Source organism: Aedes aegypti, chromosome 1 (assembly GCF_002204515.2).
Source record: "Aedes aegypti strain LVP_AGWG chromosome 1, AaegL5.0 Primary Assembly, whole genome shotgun sequence".
NCBI classification, from domain to species: Eukaryota; Metazoa; Arthropoda; class Insecta; order Diptera; family Culicidae; genus Aedes; species Aedes aegypti.
The window spans coordinates 198,577,824-198,601,977 of NC_035107.1; the positions used below are offsets into that span (position 1 = coordinate 198,577,824).

General features: G+C 36.0%; 1 protein-coding gene across 13 annotated transcripts in view; it reads left to right on the forward strand.

Moving 5' to 3' along the window:
- The window catches only part of LOC5569269 (complexin), an 865,751-nt gene that overhangs the window by 834,198 nt on the left and 7,399 nt on the right, over positions 1–24,154 (forward strand). For 9 of the 13 annotated variants that reach the window (XM_021856763.1, XM_021856806.1, XM_021856779.1 and 6 more), the window contains 3 exons: positions 17,554–17,686; positions 22,419–22,445; positions 22,978–23,790. In XM_021856763.1, the coding sequence (XP_021712455.1) occupies positions 17,554–17,686; positions 22,419–22,445; positions 22,978–23,054 (237 nt within the window). In that variant the 3' untranslated portion in view covers positions 23,055–23,790. Of the gene's footprint in view, positions 1–17,553; positions 17,687–22,418; positions 22,446–22,977; positions 23,791–24,154 lie in introns of those variants that run through there. The other 4 variants (XM_021856811.1, XM_021856826.1, XM_021856830.1 and 1 more) reach the window with 2 other exon arrangements.

Consider the following 24,154-nt stretch of genomic DNA (forward strand, 5'->3'; position numbering starts at 1 on the left):
CAAGATGTTTGAGAAGAAGTTCACGATCTTTAAGAGTTTCCGGCAAAACGCGACAGTCTCCTTTCTTTGCGATTTGGAAGGAAACCTTGATTCCCCTAATGGAGTTCAAGATCTCCTGCCTAAATCCCCCAAATTCGGAACAACTGACCACGATAGGCGGCACTCTTTGCTTCCTCACTTGAATCAAAGAGCCTGGGCTAGAGGCTGCTTCGATTTGATGTTCGGAAAATTTGTCTAGAGCATCGAACTGATTGCTCATCTCGATACAATTATTCATTTCACCCTTGGAAGAAACTTCGCATTCCGGGGAAGCGTCCTTTCTTCCATTCTTGCCACGTGTAGTGACAGTTTTAAAACCCACTTTTTTGGAAGGAAGTAGTGAATTCAGAGATTCACCCTTCCTTTTGTTTGTTGTTGATACCATGTTTAGTTAATAAACGAAAGAAGACGTGACCTTCGAGAGGTTTTTTCCCTAGACGGTGTCCAAGAAGGATTACCACCGCTAGCTTTCGCCAACGGGTCCAACGAAAAATCGAAGGCACGGGTCCAAACAAGGATCGTAAAGGGATCAATAGTAGAAAAAATAGTACTGAAAAGTACTGTTTTAGTAGCACTGAAAAGTACCGTTTTTAATTTTAGCACTGAAAAGTACTGTTTTTGTAGCACTGAAAAGTACTGTTTTATTGCTTTAGGTAATTTTTAAGAAAACTTCCAAGAGCAGAGAGAATTCGTGTACGCACAGCACGAAGGTACGATGCGCACTGAACGAACAACATTAATAGTTTGATCTTGCTTGTCATGTCGAATGTGACACACATAGAGTGGAAGCAGCACCCACTACGAAAAATGACAGAAACAAACAAAACCATAAAGTTTCCTAGCGAAGCTATCGTGGTCAGAGGTCAATTGAATGGTTGACATTTTTCTTTCCGACATTCATTTGATCGCTCGTGTTGTGAATGTTTAAGGAAAAATGATTAAACAAATTTTTGGAAAAATCTGCGTAAGAACTCATGGAGGAGTTCTTGTTAGGTTTCTACATGATGTTCTTTAAAAACTCTGGAATAAACCATAGAGGATTTCCTTGGATGAGCTTCTGTAGATATCTTTAGAAGATCGGAGAGAGCAACAAATGACTAAATCAATGAGATAATTATTTTAAAAAAAATCCAGCAGGAGCTAAACGATTTCTTGAAATACGTAAGAAATCTCTTGAGGAAGTTCTTCAGAGATTCTAGGAGGAGTCCATGAAAGTATTCCGGTCGAAATCTTTAGAGAAATCACTAGAAGCATTCTCGAAACCTTTTCTCGATAAATCTGAGAAGGCGTTAAAGAAGAACCCGCATAAGATTCTCAGAAACTTTTCCTGGAGCCTCTAAAATTTTACACCAAGACTGACTGTGCAGAAAGTCATTTTAAAAATTCATTTGCTTAAAAAAGCTTTGGATAACTTCCTTCAAAAATAGCGATTTTTTAGAGATTTGCATTCAAATAATAACAAATTCTTTAAAAAGAGACCTGATTCCAGGCCTGATATTCGGGTTTTTGTGGTGAATGATTCCGACGAAGACGCAGTCCAGGTACTGAGTTTAGCCAACAACGCCAAGTTGGTCCCCTTAGGTGAAATCGATTTGTCGTAATAGAAAATTGAACTCTAAGTCTTGTATTAACCGAAACATAATGCTCAAGCGCCTTCTATCATAACGGAGCCAAGTTAGATTTTTTGATAAAGCTCATGATTCTCTTAGATAGCATAATCCCATTATATTTTGTGATGTTTTCACTTTTTTTCAGAACGCTGTATGACAAGAGAATACCTCAAATGTGGCCGGTATTCTGCATAATGAACTTAAAATTCTACCTATCACTCTGTCGCTGAAATGATATAAAACACACAATACGCTTACGTCAGGATAAAAGATACCAGCGTTATTGTAGCAGCCACCTCTCCCATTATACTGACGATTTTATCGCACCCAAGAAGTATTCCCATTCGCATTTTACGATGGAAACGCAAGGCATTCAACTTATTGCCAAGCGGATGTTCGACAAATTTACGTTCGGGATGCGGCTTATTGCCTTCGTACATCAGTCAGTTATTACTTTCATCGACCGTATACTTTTTCTGGGGCGCGTTGAGGGTAGATTTTTGAATATGTCGTTACCCAAAATGACGCTCGCTAAAAACCAAGCCGTTAACAATTACGTATTGCTATAAAATTCACACAATAGAGGGCAGTTAACGTTTATCTCTGAGATCGAACTGTTAATCACAGTTCTTGTACGTTTCGCTTCTGGATCAATATCCTTGTTGCAAACTACCAGGGAATATGGTTTCAAAAACGATCACATAGATGGCTGCAGTTATTGATACAACAATCTCGTTTCTGAGCCTAGAAGTCAGGGAATCAGGGGAAAAGAAAATTTGATTTCATTTCGCCGATATAGAGCAAAATGTAATTTTCATCACTATCCCCTGTGCGAAAGTAGAACTTACAATCGCCGTATCGTTATCAACGTATCCTTCGTCTCGGCTGACCACTACGGACAGACCAACGTCTCATCCTACTACCGGACTGCCGGGAATCGTTTTTCCACGCAATATCGTCCGCCCCTTTGAAGAACAACATCAGCCACAACCCAACTCAAAACGACTCCCGCTGTTTTTGTTTTGCTTGAAATGAAACAAATCTACGTTGATCCCTCGACAGACGAACACGGGCGGACGAACTAAAGCTTCTTGTCCAATTTTCGAACATTCAAGAGCCGAATGGAGTCAAAGGGAATTTCCCACACATGCCGAGCGGAAAAACGTGGCAAACGAATACCATATCATGATATTTAGATTGAATACCAGTATACTATAGTATGTTCTTTATAAGGTGGTAATGAGAGGCAAAATACGAAAATTCATAAGGGATTATGCACAAATTACGTCACGCTCCAAGGGGGGGGGGTCAAGCCAAGCGTGACAAGCCTTACAAAATTTTCGGAGAGCTCATACAAAAAGTGTGACAAAGGGGGGGGGGGGGTCGGAAAAGTTGAAATTAAGCGTGACATAATTTGTGTACCATCCCTAACCATACATTTCTATGAATAACATCTTCACAAGAACATACTGAAATAATTTAATACTGAGTGCATAATAAGAAGTCGTGGAACGAATTCAAGAGTTCGATCACAACAAAGCAAAGCCATGCTGAAGGTGTCTAGGTTCGATTCCGGTCGATCCAAGATCTTTCCGTAATGGAAATTTCCTTGACTTCCCTGGCCATAGAATATCATCGTACCTGCCACACGATATACGAATGCAAAAATGGCAACTTTGGTAAAGAAATCTCTAAGTTAACAACTGTGGAAGTGCTCATTGCACACTAAGCTGAGAAGCCGGCTCTGTCCCAGTGAGAACGTAATGTCAAGAAGAATAATAATAAGAAGAAGCTGTTGTTACCACCATATCGGGCAATCTAATATTAAAACTTATTGGTATCAACAACTTTAATAAACTCTTGAAAAAACTTCATTAAGACCGCAGAGGCCCACGTTACATAAGGTTATTAAGATTTTTCTTCACAACCGTTTATAGACTTCTCTTAGCAAAGACAGCTCTCAGCTAATAACTGTGAAAGTTCTAATAAAAACACTTAACTGAGACGCAAGCTCAATCCCTATTGGGACGTAACACCAGAGAGAAGAAGAAGAAGACCTTTTATATCTCTTGAATAATTTGATGGATTTCACGCCAACTCGACAAAGGGATTGGCAGCACCCCTTCAGAATTCAATGAAACTTTCTGGGTGTGAAGACTATGTGAAACTAAGATACTTTACATAATTTGTTTTTTCAAAGTCGATCTAGACTAACATTTGGAAAGGGTCAAAGTTTTTTTTCACTTGTTTTATAAACCCGTATAACTTGAAAACGGTAAGACCTACAAAAAAGTGTTGTATTGAGGACTGTCGTGAAATTTCCTGACGTTTTAGAAAAAAATATTTAAAAAATACAAACACATTTTCTACACTGAAAAATAAATATTCAAAACTTTAAAGTCGATTTAAAAAAACGGCCAGATTTTGATCATCCTTAAGCAAAAAGTTTCGTAATTAAATTTACTAAAAGTCGTCCATACATTGCAAATTGGGCATATTTTAGAGAAAAAAGTTTTTCTAACATCGAAATTTTTAAGTCCCAAAGTTGTTTTTTTCTTTTTTTTTTCTATAAACCCGTATAACTCGAAAACGGCAAGACCTACTAAAAAGTGTTGTATGGGGGACTGTCGTGAAATTTCCTGACGTTTGAGAAAAAAATATTGAAAAAATAAAAACACATTTTTTACACTGAAAAAAAAATATTCAAAACTTTAAAGTCGATTTAAAAAAACGGCCATTTCAGATTTTGATCATCCTTAAGCAAAAAGTTTCGTAATTAAATTTACTAAAAGTCGTCCATACATTGCAAATTGAGCATATTTTAGAGAAAAAAGTTTTTCTAACATCGAATTTTTTAAGTCCAAAATGAATTTTTTATTTAATTTTCATTTCGGTTTAAATAGTCTAGTCTGATCATATTTTCAAGTGATAAATGAGTTTAAATCACAAAATAGATTATATTTGTTTTATTGGGAGTAGTTAAAAGAAATAAAACGAAATTATACAGTTTTTTTGATTAAATTCAATTGATCTCGCACCATACCGCTTATGAGAAAATCAACTCCTTCTAAAAATCCGTTGGGTTTTTTATGGTTGGAAAGATATCACAATAATATTTAATTTCTTATTTGGTCAAAGCCAATCTTAACAGGTATCTGGAAATGTTATGCTTATGAAAAAAGTCGTGGTTTGTATTTATTTTTATTATTGCTATATATCCTGAAACGTAGTATCTGCACATGAATATTTACATTATTTTTGGGCTTTACTGAATAAATTGAATATTTTTGGTTCATCCTCTGAATTGGTATACCGTTTGGCTGCAATTTGTGTATCGCTAATAGGCATAAAACAATGATATTTTTGAGTACCAGGGACAGTTTTAACCTTATCGAACAATTCCACCAATTCCTCTGACATTTTAACATATTGTTCATTAGATTTATAACAGAAATTTAATTTGGTGATACATGTATCAGTTTGTTTCACTGCCCAGTCGAATAGTTCTCGCGGAGTTGCGATTGTGTTTCCATAGTATTTTGCAAGACTTGCTCTTTTTGCCATTCGCTTGAGAGTGCCACCAATAGCGTCACAGGGGCCTTTGCCGTGGGATGTGGCAAAAAGTGCCACTCTGCTTCCAATCCATGTATTTTCTTGAAATTACATAAGCTGGCATTTTTTTTTTTTTTATAATGAGCTGCAGCTCCATCTGACTTAAAAATAACTTTTGATTTGTTTAACAATATTTATCAATTTTGAAATAAATAGCTGAACTGCTACTGTGTCATGGGTCTGATATTATAATAAAACTGACATTTTCCAATTTATTATCTTTTTATGGTAAATCTAGAATTGGTGTATCACTGCTTGGGAAGTATTCCAGTTATATCCTTGAGCAGCGTTATAATTTTCAGATAAGTTGCTAATTACCAGTATTTAACCTTCGTCCTTGACGCTTTTTTGTCTTTTTTGTTTCGTAGAAAAGAAGACTGTTATTTGCAAATAAAATCATGAGTTATGAGCTTATCAACTTGTTTTTAGGTAGATAACAATACAAACATATTCATTATTTCTTATTCATCTGGCGTTTAAGGCAGGTACGTTTAGTAAGTTTTTTTTCACAACACTTTTTCTAGAAGAGAATTTAATGGGATATGGATAAGGTTGTTACTTTTCAATGTTTGCAATACTGTTGTGATACCTTTCGAACCATAAAAATCCGTCGGATTGTTAGACGGAGTTGATTTCCTCATAGGCAGAGGCGAAGTCCATTGATTGCCTTCATTTATAAAACATAATCACTGTATAAATCCGTTTTTTAACTATTCTCAATAAAAAATACAATTTATTTTCTGATTCAAACTCATTTATCACTTGAAAACACGATCATATTTGACAGTTTAAAACAAAATCTTTGAAAAAAAAAATTCGGTTTTGAACTTAAAAAATCGAAGTTAGAAAAACTTTTTTCTCTAAAATATGCCCAGTTTGCAATGTATGGACGACTTTTAGTAAATTTAATTACGAAACTTTTTGCTGAAGGACGATCAAAATCTGAAATGGCCGTTATTTTTAAATCGACTTTAAAGTTTTGAATATTTTTTTTTCAGTGTAGAAAATGTGTTTTTATTTTTTTCAATATTTTTTTCTCCAACTTCAGGAAAGTTCATGACATTCCCCCATACAACACTTTTTTGTAGGTCTTGCCGTTTTCGAGTTATACGGGTTTATAAAAAAAAGTGAAAAAAAAAACTGTGGGACTTAAAAACTTCGATGTTAGAAAAACTTTTTTCTTTAAAATATGCCCAATTTGCAAAGATGGACGACTTTTAGTAAATTTAATAGCGAAACTTTTTGCTTAAGGATGATCAAAATCTGAAGTGGCCGTTTTTTTTAAATCGACTTTAAAGTTTTGATTTTTTTTTCAGTGTAGAAAATGTGTTTTTATTTTTTCAATATTTTTCTCTAAATCGTCAGGAAATTTCACGACAGTCCCCCATACAACACTTTTTTGTAGGTCTTACCGTTTTTGAGTTATACGGGTTTATAAAAAAAAGTAAACAAAACTTTGACCCTTTCCAAATATTAGTCTAGATCGATTTTGAAAAAACAAAGTACGCAAAGTATCTTAGTGTATGTGAAACTTTTGACATCCAGAAAATTTCATTGAATTCTGAAGGGGTGCTGCCAATCGCGTGTCGAGTTGGCGTGAAATCCGTCATTTATTAAATCTGTTCTGATTGAATGCATCTCATATGAATCCTCAATAAAGAACATCTAAGATCAAGAAGCAACGAAATTGTTACTTGGGAATTGTTATTCTGCAAGTTTTCAACAAACCTTCACTCTTTATCATATTTTATTGCTTAAATAAACAGAAAGGAAAAGCTTATCAGCAGTAATTTCCGGCATAATTGCATAATGTGGTCTCCTTCACGGCTTCATATTTATCCATGGGTATAATACCAACTTGAAAATAAGTCGAGGTATTATAGCTCATTCTGATATGAGATTGTTATAGGCTTATAGGCTATTTCCTTCTGGTCGGGATAACTGAGGCGTCGTTGGGAACATAAAAGTAAAGACCCGGTTCCCAAATCTAGAGGCTCGCCTTTTCAGGCTATTGCTGTTCTTCTGTTGCCGAGGGATGAAAACACAGCAAAGGATAAACTCATTGTGCCTCCAATCAAGCGTGATGTGGGGATGCGTTGGATTTCACTTTTTTTTCTCTCTTGATGTACATTTCGAGCCACATAAGGAAGACCGACGGTTTTCTGGTTAACGTTATTTCATTATTGTGGTTCTTTTGTAGTCGGTGTAGTTGCGAGCTTTCGATTTAAGGCTGTCTATCCGTATTTGAGATTGGCTGGATTCCGAGAAGAATAAAATCCAAGGCTTAGGTTGCATTTTTACAGCTGAACTTGAATTTGTATAGTGGAGATACGAGCTCGGTTAATTTTACTCACTGAAATGGGCTACATTTTGATTGAATAAATTGAAAAATACAATAACTGACTTAAGCTGACCTTAATTGGTCTGTATTTAACCCCAAATCATACCAAGTCAGAGCAATGACAGCGCTTAAGCATCAAGCTTCTTCATCTTTGCAGCATTTACGTTCCCATTGGAGCCAAGCCTGCTACTTAAGGCCCAAACGCAGTGATAGCAGAACAGCAACGAAAAGCGGAACCGGTTCGCCAGCATGAATCACACCATCTCGATTGACCCGTCAACGAATGAAAGTGAACCAACACCAAGTCGACAAGCATATTGTAGTTCATGCTGGCGAACCAGTTCCGCATTCCGTTGCCGTTCCGCTATCATTGCGTTTGGGCCTTTACTTACTTCATTGTTCTAAGAGAACTTTCATATTTTTTGCTATAGTTTCCTTTTTACATTCCTATATTGTCCATAAACGCATGTCAATCCCATGATTGCAGAATTTTCAATTCACATTGTACAAATATGTATTAAACAACAAGTTTCACGCAGACAAATAATTCAGCTCGAAATATCTGATGATATTTCTCTAAGAATTACTCCAAGTTTTCCGCCTGCAATTCATTCCTTCGAATGATGGCTTTAGAGATTCCTCAACCAATTTCTCCATAGATTCATCTTGAATCAGCTACAATGATTCTTCCAGGGTCTCTTGCGAGGATTCTGCAGGAGTTTCTCCAACATCCATTTCACGAATTACTTCAATTTTATAAGAATTTTCATGAGTTCTCTGGTGATTCGTACATACTTCGAAATGAAAAACTTTATTTTTCAATCCTTTCAAGTAAGTCATCTCTAACTGCTGAGAGATCACATAAAAAGAAATACCATGAAGGTGTACGGAAAAAGCATAGATTTACAATGAATGGTTGACATCTTTCACATGTTAAGCTAGTTATTGTCAGGAAACAAAGTTTTCTGAAATTCAATCCAAATTCAATCCATTGCCAAATCAGTGTAACAATGAAATTAAATCACAGAACAAACTCTACTGATTTGGAAAGAAGCACCAATCATAATCAAATTGGCGTACAAAATCGACCACCATCAAATCTGTGAACCCAAACCATTTCCAAAGCGAAAAGACAAAACTCGAAATCCAAAAGACCAGCAAAAAATGCGAATGAAATTGACGGGCGAAAGCGATAATTATCACACATCGCCAGCCACGCCACATCAAGGATCACGCTATTCGGCGACATTGGTACGACGCCGAATGAAGGTTCAACCTTGTGTTTCCTCTTGGGAATAGTTGCCTCTGTGGGTGCGATTAGGTGTGTCGTTGAGTAGGTTGGCCAGCCGGTCGGTTGATGATGCCATCAGAAGCAATCTAGAGAATCGGTATAGGGTTTATAGCGTGCTATAGGTGAAAACGAGAACAAATGAGGGACGTCCCAAATCCAATTCAATCCTATCCATCGGAACGTGACGCTTACGGTAGTCGTTTCGGGCTGACCAAAGAGCGTAGTTAGGGTTTTGTGATGAAAAAGAATCATTTAAGAAATACTTCGCTTATTGTTATCTACATGGAAATGTTAAGGTCCGAAATATCCCCAAGTAGCTAAAGGTGCTTCAATTGTTAGGAACTTCTATTTTTTATATTGACAAACATGGAGATGTTCGATAGACGAATCTCATTTCACCGTTAAGTTTATTCACTCACTGCGCGTTTATAAAAGTGGACAAATTTTGTGTGTAATTAAAAAATATCACGTGCTTAGGTAGGAATCGAACTAACAACTCTTGTATGTTAGACAGCTATTGCAGCTATTGAGGACTCACTCAATTGCTCAGAATGTTGTAACTTTCGCATTCTAACCCCGTAGAGTCAAATGGCTAGAAACAACACTGTGCATAAAATCATAACTGTCCTATACTGCCCATAACTGCATATTTGTAACATTCGACAAAAGTAGACATTGGGTAAATTGTATACCAAGTGTGCATTTTATGGCAGTATGGGAAGAAACTAAAATTTCTAAAATATACCAGGAACTCAAAAGTGCTTATTAGAGGCAGATATTTTGTACAACTTATATCGCATCTTCTTCTTCTTTCTGGCGTAACGTCCTAACTGGGACAAAGCCTGCTTCTCAGATTAGTGTTCTTATGAGCACTTCCACAGTTATTAACTGAGAGCTTTCTTTGCCGAGTGACCATTTTCACACATGCAAAAATATCGTGTGGCAGGTACGAAGATATTCTATGCCCTGGGAATCGAGAAAATTTCCTTTACGAAAAGATCCTCGACCAGCGGGATTCGAACTCACGACCCTCAGCATGGTCATGCTGAATAGCTGCGCGTTTACCGCTACGGCTATCTGGGCCCCTTATATCGCATACTATGTATGTATGCATGTAGGTAGCCACCATTCTAGCTTGAGTCTTGCTCTGCATGCGGTTCCACTTAACAGTACAGTCAATTTTCATTATCAATCTGAATTCAACATACCATTGTATGAAGGGCCAAAATGGGGTGTGGCGGACCCGTAAGCAGAAACACTTACGCGAAACCCGCGGGAAATAAAGATTCTCCTTCCAATAATATGATCCAACGGAAAGTAAGTGGGCCCCTTATATCGCATACTAGGTTAATAATCAGAAAATAATTCTGATAAAAATGTCATTGCTATTACATTATGAAGCTCATTTATAATCTCAATGTGACTGTTATGCGGTTATAATTCGAAAGTATTTATCATTTGGTGACTCTCCATGGTATTAACTCTAATTTGTCAAAAATGTCGAATGTGACTGTTATGCAGTTATGGGCAGTATATGGAATAAGTAGGCATTGAGAAAACAGCGCTCAAAGTTCGGAGTTTGTCTTCTCATACAAATGTTCATAATTTTTAGTACATTTCTGCAAGCTATATTAGTTTCGCAACATCGCACAGATAATTGATTTTGCTTCTCTTCATCAGAAAAAAATAAATATAAATAGTTTATATAACTATAATTTTGAACGTTTTCCAGTTGCTATTTGGTAAAAGTTCATATAGAGACTGTTATGCCTTTTCAATATGAGACTGCACCAACTTCATATTTTCCACCACATTTTTTAAAAAAGTGTGTTAGTTTTATTCCTGCAGATACGCAAGGCACCAATCATATGCCAGCTCATTCATAGTATGGTCCTTCGGAACCTAACTAGTGGTCACAACCTTAATCTGAATCTTAAGGCAAACGAACTTTTATTACAAAAATGGTTTGTTTCACCAATAATTTTTCACAGGGATAGAATCAACTAAACGTCTGAAAACAGGAAATTTAAAGACCACAATCATAAAAAAAATGAGATCAAAAAAGAGGCCAACCATGTATCATCAGTCTTTATAGAGATGTCTCAGAGAATCTTACCAGACATTTCTCTAAGCCACACTTCTAAACACTTTTTCGTGGATTACTTGTCGTAAGAATTTTACATGTTTTTCTACAGGATACCCGCAAGAATTCAACCTGTAACATTGCTTATGATACTACAAAAAAGCACTCCTGATTGCACTAGTGATTTCTTCTGTGATTCCTTCCGGAATTCTTCCAAAGATTCTTTCAGAAGTTAGTTAAGGAAATTCAAAAAAATCTTGCATAGGTTTTCTTCCAAGATTTTTGTTAGGGATATCTTTAAGAATCTCTCAAATTTTGTTCACAATATCTTTAAAACTTCCTTTTAAAATACATTCAGAATTTATTCCAGAAATCTTCTTTAGAAATTCATCCAGTGATTCGTCCGAGAATACTCTTAGGATTTTTTTGAAGGTTTTATAATTAAAAAGCTTTCAAAATTCAATCAGTACTTTCGCTATAGATAATTCCAGAAATTACTTAAGGGATTCCGTTGGAAACATTTCCAGAGCTTCTTGCAGTAAATTCTAGAAGGAATTTATAAGATTTTTTATATTTCAATAATGTGTAACCATTTCGTCTATTCTATTGGTGCTGTTAACCGAGGTGCATATGGATCACTTTTTTGCAACTTTTTGTAAGGTTATTATGAATTAAGCTATTGTCAGACTAATTTAGATATAATTTAATTTTTAAGAAACATTCAACAAATTATAAAATAACCTTGAAAGAAATAACAATTTGAAAATGACATTCTGAGGCCAAACTATCACCATATTGAAACATAGTTTAAGATATAAAATCTGTCCTAGGGTAGAAGCACCGGTTTTGGCCATACGCCAGTTGTAGCCATAGTGGATTATACATACACCGTTTTACATAGCCAATCAGCATGAAACCTTTTGTGGTTCAGTAGATCACATTCATATGATACAGCTACCTTCATTTACTCGTTCAAATTGATTCGAAACATAAGAAAATCAATTGATTTTCCTTAAAATTGTAACTCCTATATACCTAATTTGGCCAGTGCACTCCTAATTTCGCCACTCTCATGAGAAATAAATGCGATTGGCCAATTTAGGAACCGAAGTTAAATCTCTGGCCAAAACTGGTTCCATTGGCCTATATTGACCAACTGGATTTTCAAAGCGAAAAAATGGTTTTAGCTCAGTTTTGATATTTTACACACATAACATGGATTGAAAGCTTGCATTTGACATATTTGTAGTGTAAATACGGCTTCCTATTTAATTTTTATTAACATTTTCTCTTAGGCTGGCCAAAACCGGTTTTTTTTTATCCTAATCACCCAATGTGGGTCCCCTAAAACTAAAAAAAATAACTCCTTCTATGAAATAAGATCAATTAATCGCAAAAGAAAATGTTATCATTTTCCATCATTCGTCCGGATATAGGCAAATTTTTGTTTGAATGAGCAAGATTTTCGTAAATTGAAGTTTTTTTTTCAAAGAAAATTTTTCAGAAATGATTTTTTAAGCAACGTTAAATAACTGAATAGTTTCATGTCAAACTTATTTGTTAGTAAAACGAAACAGTTTAAAATCATTATTTTGAAAAAAATTAAAAATCTATAAAATAATTGGACTATTAATCTGCGCTAGATTCTCATGACTTTCGTCTTTTCTTAAATTCCAATTCCAGAATCATGAAAAACGTTCAATTTTTGTTGAAATTGTGTGGACATCTTGAAGAACTTTAATAATTACCTCACATTTCAAATTTGAGTAAGAGTTTTCTTTTTACTTTAGAAGCTTTATGTTTTGAACATCTGTTTCAATATTCATAATAAATTGTCATATATTGTATGTTCTATTGTAGGTATTTTCAACCTTTTTGACTCGCGGAGCACTTTTTGAAATAAAATCCTTCTATGGAGCACCTGTCCATCAACAGCACTCCGTTTGAAATCTAGACTTTTTTGCACGCTTAAAAGTTGATTTTTGAAAATTTTAGTATTGGTTTGGTATAATTAACAGCAAAAAGTTGAGACATTTTAAGGCTTTGGTACAAGTTTTCAAAATTGATCACCTGCCAAGGCTTCGTGGAGCACAAAGAGCTCCGCGGAGCACGATATGAAAACCACTGTTCTAATGTATATCATACTAATAAATTATATCAAACAATTGTAAGTGTATTTTGAAATTATAATGGAAGTCGGTTGTCATACAGAAAATAAAATGACAACAATTGTTGGTCAACTGATCAAATCCGGAACACTTCGTAATGCGGGAAAGGATGCCTAAATCCGGGACTGTCCCGCACAATCCGGGACGTCTGGTCACTTTACCTTATACTTATTAAATATAATTTTATTGTGCATAGTTTTGTTTACTTATCAATACTAAAAATAATCTTTGAATAGTTCGACATTTTTAATGTCGACGATTTTTATTTTATCTTTTATCTCCAAATATCTTTTCACCGCGAGACAAGGTGCAAAAATAGTTTTAAGTAAAATTCGTTTTTTTCCTCCTTATCCATGGATTGCATCACCGACCAAAGGTGACTCGCAGATCCTTTCCCTTTCTCACTAATAAACATCCTTCCCGTGGTGATTGTGGAGATGTAAAGGTGTTCTCGTGTAGAAGTAACAACCATTGCACCCTTACATTCCTTCCCCATCCCAACTGACTGTAAGAGCATGGCCGACGTCGTTTTTGATCAATGCTAAATTGCACTTCGAGAGTAAACGGACACTCCCATCCATTATTCATTTGGAACGAAGTGCAATTCTCACCAGTTCCGATCAATCACCGAGTAGCAACCATTGACTGACTGTACAAGTCTATGCTATGCTAAAATTACAAAAATCAAAACGCCACGTATTGGAAATACGTTCCTGACAAAAAGTTTTCCGGACTGAAGCGGGGAATCGAACCCACACTCCTTGGTCCTTGACTCGATGCGGCAAATTGCTTGGTAACACTAACCGCATGGCCACAAAGCCCACTAATGGTGGGTAGTGTTACTACTACATGGATCTCTGATAGAACTAGTGAATTCATGAGAAAGTCTTGGAGGATTCTATATAATTATCTACTATCTGGAATAATCTTTAAAACAATATCAAACGATCCAAAGTTTCTTACCATGCAGGATTTTTTGGAAGAATACCCGAACACTCCCGAGCAGTAGTTTGTGAGGAAATGATTAAGAGAATTTCTGGATAAATTTCTACAGAAGTTCTTGGTGAAAATCCTAAATAAAACTTCACAGTCATTGAAACAATTGCGTTGACTAGCTTCTATCTTCCCCTACGTTTCGGACCGGGATTGGATTTTCTTCAGGCTCGAATTATCGTATAAAACTGCAAGAGCTATGCTTGGATGAGGGATGCTCGGACGAGCTTTACGATAAATATTCCAGGGAAGTCTATTGTAACGAACCTATGCGAATTTCGTTCCAATGTTACCAGTTATATTTCACAAGGATTTCAGCTCCCCTGAATTTACACTGACATGAAAAAGGCGTTCGACATGGTCAGAATTGAAAGTATTGTGAAAGCTGCATCTAAATTTGGCATATCAGGCTTCATTTTTAAATGGTTGAAAACGTATTCAGGAGCGATATTCCAATACGTGAAGGTGAACAGTGAATAATCCTCGGCGTTTAGATTAGATTCTGGTGTTCTCTAATGTAATCACCTAGGACCTCTGCTGTTCGTGATGGTAATGAATAATTTGCCGAACCATATAAAACAGGATCATCCTGATTTATGCTGATGATGTTAAAATTTTCCGAGCGATTAAATCGGCTCAAGACTGTGCTCATCGGCAAACCTCACCATTAGCTCGTGTGGAGACCGTCAAAAATCTAGGAGTGACTCTTGATTGTGCCTTTACCTTCAATGATCTTGTTAATCAAATTGTTCAGGAAGGACTTCACCTCTTTGCTCTTCTTAGCAGATTTGGAAAAGATTTAGTTGATCCTTATGCGATTTTGACAGTATACATCGGCCATGTTAGATCGAGGCTATAATTTACTAGTGTGGTTTAGATGCAGCCTCTTAACCTATGCCTGTCAGATTCAACGCTTGGAAGGAGTTCAATAGAAGTTCGTGAAGGTTGCTCTACGAAATCTGCCGTGGTCAGGAAATGAGATGCCGGTTTATCAAGATTTGTGTGGGTTAGTTTGATTTGGACCCACTATTCAAGCAACATCGGATAGTAAACATAGAGTTCTTCACAAACCTTTCGGCAGGACGACATCAAGCGAATAATTCAGAGAGAAAATCCAGTTCAACTCAAACACCTAAAATTATTATATGTGTGTTTTTATAAACCATTTTTTAAGATTAATTTGTTGGCAGAGGGTTAATCCTACATTCCAAGTAAATAACTAAAACAAATAAAATACATTTAAGGGCACGGCGCTCATCATGACCTTGCTGAATAGCTGCGCGTTCACCACTGCTATACCATGACTGGCTTTAGCCTATCGACTCAGCATAAATAATATCATCCAGTATAATAGAGATACGTCAAACGTACAACACTGAGCTTCAAGTTGAACTCTTTGTCGCCTGGGAGTTCTGTGCAAACTCTGTGATAAGAAAGTTTTGGACAGGATAACAGGATAATCACAGATAAACAGACATATCACTTGGAAAATTTTTCTTTAAAATTCATCGCCCACTTCACACCGTCATCATCTGATGAGTATGTTGCAAGAAACACAGTTTTGTGCAACAATACCTGCAGAAAGCGCTAATGTGAAACGGAGTGAATTTCTCACATAATTTCTCATCTCACCCTAAAATTCATTGGTATCCGAGTGTGTAGTTTGTTGTTGTTAAGCAAATGAAAAGACCAAGATGCAAACTATCACTACTGGGAGATAAAGGAGGATTTCCTCTTCATTGTAGCGTTGTTAAAAAACGTGTAAATCCGTTTGTTTGCTCAGTACCATTGAGCTACACACTTGGTTACCTATGGCTTTTAGGGCGAGATTATAAATTATTGAACTGATCTTTGTGTTCGGAGTAGTGTTTGATCCTTCGACCTTTACGCTTGCTCCTACGGGGGCGAGTGATGAGGGCAGGATCAAACATGTCGCGCGTCGGTAACGAAGTGTGATAAAGTGATTGGTTCGTTAGTAGTGTTTGATCCTTCGACCTTGACGCTTGCTCCTGCGGAGGCGAGTGATGAGGGCAGGATCAAACTTGTCGCGCGTCGGTAGTGAAAGAGTGATCGGTTCGTTAGTAGTTTCGATTGTTCTGATCAATCACGGAGTAGCAACTACGAATTGTACGGTCATCTATGCTTATGCTTATGCTTATGCTTATTGAACTGATCGTTGTGTTCGTTGCAAAACTCATCGGTGTTACACGGATAGAAATCAGAATCTTAAATCATGATTATGCACCCGGATATCATGATTCCAGTGTGTTTTCATCTTATTTGGGCTCACGATATCATGAGTCAGATTGTCGTAATGCGACACAAGTTGCAGCTGAGTGCTCGAAATCATGCATCGAAAGCTCGAAAATCATGATTCGCGCATCCATTTCGGATCTATTTATATTTCTGTCAGCCAACCCGATAAAATGAAAACAAAAAAAACAAAATATTAATGAACAAGATTCGAATCAAGAACCTTCTGATTGAGAGCTACTTACTTAACCACAGTACCAATCTATCGTGATATATGTTGGGTGACCGATGCGAATGAGTTAAAGCAAAGTGCACCGCTTTATGTTGTCGCTCTGGATGTTGCGTTTATGAAGAATCATGATTATGGCTCCAGGAACCATGATTTGTCGTCCTGATATCATGGCCTAACCAATTTATGAATTTCATGACTTGTAAATCATGGTGTGGGAATCAGATTTTTATCCGTGTACGTCTGTTTGTTTGTGAAATAATTATGACGTCTACTGGAACTGAAAATGCCCTTCACGCCGCTGGGTTCGTTATCTTTAAATATTCAGACAAACACACCTGAAGCACTCTCGCGCATAACGGCGTCCAAATTGAACAAGAATGTTCAATTTGCTGTTTCATGGCAATCCGGACAATTTGCGACCCACAGATCAGCGTGTTGCTGCAGATGTGAGTCTAATTCTTGATGTTTGCCTAAACTTCCCACGGTTGGTGGAAAAATAGACACGATGACGATGCTTTCTTCCGCATATGCTGAAGAAGCCACCGGAGCTAATGATAATTGTCACTGTTTTGGCCAATTTGGTGAACGCTTGTTGGAATACTCACTAACGAGGCATTTCTCCTAGATAGATTGTCCCTAGAGGCCTAAGTATAAATAGAGTCCATTATCGACCAAACGGACAGGATCTCCTCGCTGCCGCCTTACAGGGCGGGAATAATCTCACTTCCCCTGCAAGAAAAGGCGTCAATTTCCGGGCATTGTCTTCACCTTCCGTTCACGGCCCCATATCGCTTTGATTAGACGCCACACAAAGAAAAAGTCGAAAAGTTGGATAATTAAAACTCCATTCTTAGCGTGATTTTGCTAAGCGTAGCCATTTCTCTGAATTAATGATTATCCCCTTTTCTCTGTCTCTCTTCTTTCATTGCAGTATAACATAAAGAAAAAGGAGGAAGTGGTCGAACAGGCACCCCAGGAGGAACCCAACCCGCTGATGCGGAAAAAGAAAACGCCGGAAGAGCTGGCGGCCGAGGCGGAACAGGAAGATCTGGACGACTTTACGAGTAAGTATTTCGGCTGGGCGCGTAAAATGGCGTGCTGGAAGTGAACCTCCACTATTGTACCGGAATCAATGCTCAATCGAAATGAACGCACCACCATATAATACGGAACTATATATTTGCCACGGCAATCGATTGATATTGACTTATGGACTACATGAAATTACCTCCCACGAATGGAAATCAATGACAATACCATAGGACTCCTATCCCCACTTGATCAGCATCAACCGTCTTTCGTTTGACTATGTTTCATTTGTGTTCAACTTTGATAAACTGCACCCAATAAAGCATTCAATTTTTGCATTTATAAGTTTTGTTTCAGTTATTTTGTACAAGCATCGAAAGTCCTGTATTGCCCCTTTATTTTAAGCATCATCCTTTGTTTAGTGCTAGAATCACATAGATCCATAGTTGTTCGAAAATTTGCAACTTTTCAAGCTTTAAGAAGTGCTCCCTCCCGACAGATTTAGAACGCATTAGCATCAGCCGTAGATTAGAACAAATCGTAGTGGTAAAGAAATATTTACAACATTGAGATTACCGTATAAACCGTACAATTAATCGTCTTCCGACTGATGCGTGAAATGTGTAACTGCTACAAGACGCCTGCCATAGGCTACTAATACCTTTACTATCTTTTTTATAATTTGTTTCATTTCATTTAATAAGGTACCGTGGGGTAAGTGGATACAGCAAAATCAATAGTTAAATTCATTGTTATGTACAGCTAACGTGAATAATGTAACTCAAACTTTTTTCTGTGGATAACAAATAAGGGACTATTATACTCCAAATCGTCATTTATTTCGAATTTTCTGATTGTTATGTATTGAGTATGAGAGACTTAAAAATTTGCGCCAAATGATCCACTTGCCCCACCATGGTGGGGTAAGTGGATCACCATTAAAAAATAATCTGTTCTCGAAACAAATGTAGTGTCATTATGTTTAATAAGAATGATTTTACCCTCGTTCAAGTTATTAGTGCTAGTAATGTTACATTTTAATACTTTAAAATTAAAAAGTATCTTCATTTAATCAAAATATAATAAAAAGTACGTATATATTAGTTCATACTAATTTGAGCAAAAAAAAACATTGTAACTAGAAAAATTTGGAGAAAATTCATCCATTTATACGCATAAATTATACAGAAGTATTGTAGGATTATTCCTAACGATATTTTCGAAAAACAATCTTGATTTAAAAATATTAGTTACATTTACTTTTGAATAACAAACTGAAATCCTTCTATTTTATTTATGAATATATGTTTATCATCTGTTTAGATCAATTTATATGGTCAAATAAGGTACGATACTATGCTTTCGATTGAAAAATTAGTATATTTTGCTCTTTTACAACTCAGCTTAGATAATCCACGAAAAGTTTCGTGTGATTTTGATATTATTTTTTTTTATATAAGGTTAAAAAAAAACTTTTAGGTGGATTAATTCAAATTTTCTATTGTCAATTTGACAAATTCAAGCTGGGAATGGAACAAAATAAAGGAAAACAACATTTGCGGATATTAAAGCTTTTTAAAATGCTCGTAAGCAGTCTGCCAATAAATGATAATTATTCTTGATCCACTTACCCCACCCCATTAAAAAGTAGGGGTAAGTGTACCATGTCCAATATATTTGTATTTATTTATAAAAATGACATATTTTTCATTGTGATTAATTCAATTAGAACTGAAATGCTCACCATGTGTCGAAAAAAATAATAGAATTCGATTTTAGACAGAGATACAATGGATTTTTGATTGATGGAAAACAATTTTTAAATTAATTACTTTTTGCAGCTAACAAGTTAGCTTGTGTTAGTGTACGTGTAGTACCAGTTTTGCAATAGTATCAGTGTGAGCGTAAGAATATAACCTAAAACGAAGCAATGGTGCGAAAACATTCAACATATTCAAGTATTTATGCTTTATATTGACAAATGATCCACTTACCCCACTGATACACTTCCCACACTGTACCTTAATGTGAATGATTGAATTTCCATTATGGAATCCGATAGCAAATCAGTTATTGAACTATCCATTAGCGAAACTTAAAACCATTAATACGGAAACCCAATCAGATTAAGCTCCGAAAATATTAACATGATTGGAAATACAATCATGAGTGACCATATAGTGTGGCCCATAAAAAAATGTGAAAATTGTTTAAACGTGAATTCGGCATCCACAAGCGTTATTTTCATTGTTTTTGCTAGTGAATGTAATTTCTGATTATTGTAGTATATTCTGACACAACTTCGCTATCCAGGACAATTGTCATATTTTTTTACTGTCGTAAATAATGTTATAAAGCAAAGAAGTTCAAAGGTTTTGTCCGCCCAAAGTTAAAAACAGCGTCTGATTGTCGTATACTCTGATGATAAACTTTCCACCTTCAAAAATCACACTTCATTGTTGCAAATTTTAGTTTCTTTGGTATCAGAGCATAGAGCAGTTCTTAGAGAACGTGTTTTTTATGATCAGAACAAAATATTTTGCGAGGGTCATAGTTTTGAGGGCATTTGCGTCTAATAGGTTAGATATGCCTTTATTTTATGTTAAAGTGGAATAAAAAAATAAATACGGAGGCCTATAACAGATTTTTGAGGATGAAATTTGTTCTTTCGGTAAGAGACAACTTATATCAATACTAGCTCATTGGTTTTGAGCAAAACGGAGCCGTTTATCACACTTATATGAAGGTTCAATCAAAGCACTCCCGAATGAGCTGTTTTTTCGAAAATATGTTTAAGTCTCCAATTACCCAGGTATGAACCAATTCTATCATTTGATATGGGCGTATACTGGAGACAAGGCCTGTGAAGAAGAAGGTGAAAGTAACAGATAAAAATCATGTCCAAAGCGAAAAACTGAGTTTAAATAGATTAAAAAATACAAGTAATGAATAATACAGTCGAAGCTTGTTATAACGACATCGCAAGGGACCGTCGTAATAGAGAAAAGTCGTTATAGAGAATAGATATAATATCAAAATATGTTTCAAGGGACCGAAAAATGTCGCTATAGAGAGCTTTTGTCGCTATAAAAGTTGTCGTTATTACGAGCTTCTACTGTTTTTATTTTTAATTCACATTTTCCATAAAACATGATATGACGATTTTCGCATTTTTTATGGGCCATACAAGCATTTGATCTTAGACAAAACTTTGCCCATCTGCATCTCTGACGGTGATTTTCAAAACACCTAAGGCATTCACAGCTTTCGGGAATATTCAATTTAGGATTATGAATCAAAAACCGTACAGCCCAAACAGTTATTATACTGTTCAGAAATAGCATTTACTCATGCGGAATTACAAATACTTACCATAAGAAGTGCGAATTTGACTATTAATACGTTAGAAACTATTCGCACTCTTTTTAGGAAATCACTAAAAAGGCACAAAAACCCGTCATCGTTATGATGAGCGATCACATTTTGATTTTTACAATTTTCAAATCATGGCCTACTTGTATCAAATTAGCATGAACAACAACTTGTAACTTATTGTAATTAAATGTGTAGTTTTAAAACTGTATACTTATTCATTTTAATATTATATAATGAAAATTCAATCAAGTGTACGGATTTCGGTGCTCTATGGATTTCGGTCCCACACGGTATCAAAGATTTCGTCGGCAGAAAGTATTTGTATAGGGTCGGTGCTCCCTTAGTGGACAGTCCCCTATAGTCGCACTAGTGGCTTTTCACGGCCATTTGGCTAAAAATCTTTTCAAAACATATTTTTACATGAAGGTCAGGAGCTATTTAGCTAAATACCATTGATACACAGCTGGATTTTGTTCAAAAAATGATCGAAATAATTAGTTTTGCTTAACATTTGAGCTCCCTTGCGCCTATAGTAAACCTATTGTTCCTATAGTAGCACTACTGAGATAAACTATTGTTTTATTATACGAAATAATTGATGAATTAAAAACTTTTTTACATCAAACGAAAGCTTTTGATCCACACTTTGTACGAAAAATATTAAAGTTTTGTAAAAATACGGTTTTGATAAATATTTTGCCAACGCCGTGATGCTAGTGCTACTATAGGAACAGAAATTAGAAATAGTGCTACTATAGGCACATGTATTCCTATAGTGGCACACGCGATAATAAATACACATATTTGAGTTTTCGTAGTTTTCATATTTTTCCCACAAAACCAAGATAAAAAGCTCTTAGATGATGTAAAAATAATGACGCTAGCGGTATTTTTCGATTTTATACGAATTTTTGTTCTTAGCTATGCGGCTATTGGTACATCGACCCTACGCAAAGTACGGAGTGCTTTCTAATGCGCACTTCCGTTACTGTCTATCTGTCGAAATCGTCACGTTTTTAGAATCATATTTTTTGAGTACTTCAGCGTTATACATTTTTTATGATTTAGCTGTGAGGCGTTTTGTAGCAAATGCAATAAGAGTTAATATTGATGAGAAAGTTTATTACCAATTATTTGTTTGCATTTACTAATATTCACCGTATAAAAAAAGCTCGAGTCAAGTATGGACTGAGCAAAATAAGCGAAATAAACACTAGTTCAATATTGGATCTTTTGAGTTTTTAAAATCATTATGCTCATCATCGTGTACATTTCTACATCTGAAATAACCCGTCTCGCACCAACTACCCTTGCAATCAATCATTAGAAAAAATAACATTTGATCGTTCACCACTCACGATGAATTCAAACCAATCCCCTCACCTCTTGTAGATGGCGACCCATCAAGCGGTAATAGAAGTAAGTAGCAAGATATTGTGTAAAGTATCACTTTCAAAAATATACAGTAACTCTTGTAACGGTGTGAACCAAACTAGTAGCTAAATTAATATAAATGTACTTGCATAACAAAAATTTACGAAACTTCAGGTGTAACCATGTCTGTTGTATATTCAATCGCCAAAACAAAAATGTAAATGTTAAATGGTTCTACCTATAGCAAGTAATTTTGCCAAATAACACACACAACACACATGAAGGGAATTCCTCTCTTCTTTTAATAAACTGAAAACTTAGCTTCATCGATTTTATCGCTTCTGAAAAGCAAATAGAACCGTGCTGCCTCTGGTGTTCTTTATACCAATAGAAATTCTACTTTTGACTTCCCCACGATGTTAGTTGTTTCGTTCCTTCTAGTGCATTTAAAATAATCAAAATTTGTTAGCTGTGTTAATCCCAATACCAAGATATTCAATAACCAATAAAATCATTCTATTTTACCTCTCTTTCTCTTTCAAATACCTGTGCCTATCCTCTGTCTGTTTATGTCTAGCTGTGCCAAACAACAGATCAATCAATTACGACACAGAAATCAAGCAAGTGATGAAACAGTACCAGGCTAATACTTAACAATATATTTGCAACTATTATCACCACCAAAACTAATTTTGGAATGCCATACAACAAAACATGCAGAACAGCAGAATACTAACAATTACAAAGAAACATCTGTCCACTTATAATTCTGTCCTCCAGTGAACACTTGTTAGCATTGCTTTTTTATAATCAACTACAACCATATTTAAGAACCTCAAAGAAAGTGCGGCCCCATAAAACTCACCATGTCTCTCAAAATGGCTACTTTTAATAAAAATATGGCTAACAACAATCGCCAGAACACGTTATCTTGATTGTTTTCCAATTTCCTCGTCTATATTTCGTATGAAATGTCGCAAATTTCTCCTTAATGCAAAACAAATAAACTATAATTGTTTAACTTTTTTACCTTCAAACTAATAAGAAAGAGAAAGAGAGTTCCATATAGAACTTGTCGAACAACGCTGAAACACATTAAAAGAAGCGAAGCAAACGAAATACGCGCCTTTATAGCTTGTCATAAGACCGATGGCAGCACTTTCTTTGAAAGTGGTCATTTTCCTCAATATCGTTTCTACTGCTACTAAAATACAAAACTCCGCACTTCTATCTCCTTCTTTGTGTTTACGACACAAATTTCCCCCTATCTGTCACTCAATTTAGCTGCTCGAGAATGAATCCTAACCTCCACGTGTGTTCCGGATAGCATTTTGTTCCTATAAATAGACTTTCCTAGCCACCTTTTTTCTCATTTCTCTCTCCAATGTTTGTTGAACACGAACAACAATCAGACATCCCATGAGGACAGAAAAATATAAAGTAACACATTATCCTTCAATCACAACAAAAACACTGCCCCGATAGACAAACACATAAAAGAACAACATATTTAACAGCAGTCAACACTGATGGCCTGTCCCCATTCGCCATCATCCAATCACGCCAGATAGCCACTCTCAATTCGACAGCGGTGAGCCTAAATGTAGACAAGCAAAACATCGGGTGCCTGACAGCAGACTAGAAGACCCGAGCGAAAACCTACCTCCAGTTTCTAATTGATGTGTGTTTGACATGATTGTGTCAACGTGGATCTTTCCTTTGGCGAAATCAAACATTCTCCTCCTCCGCTTCCA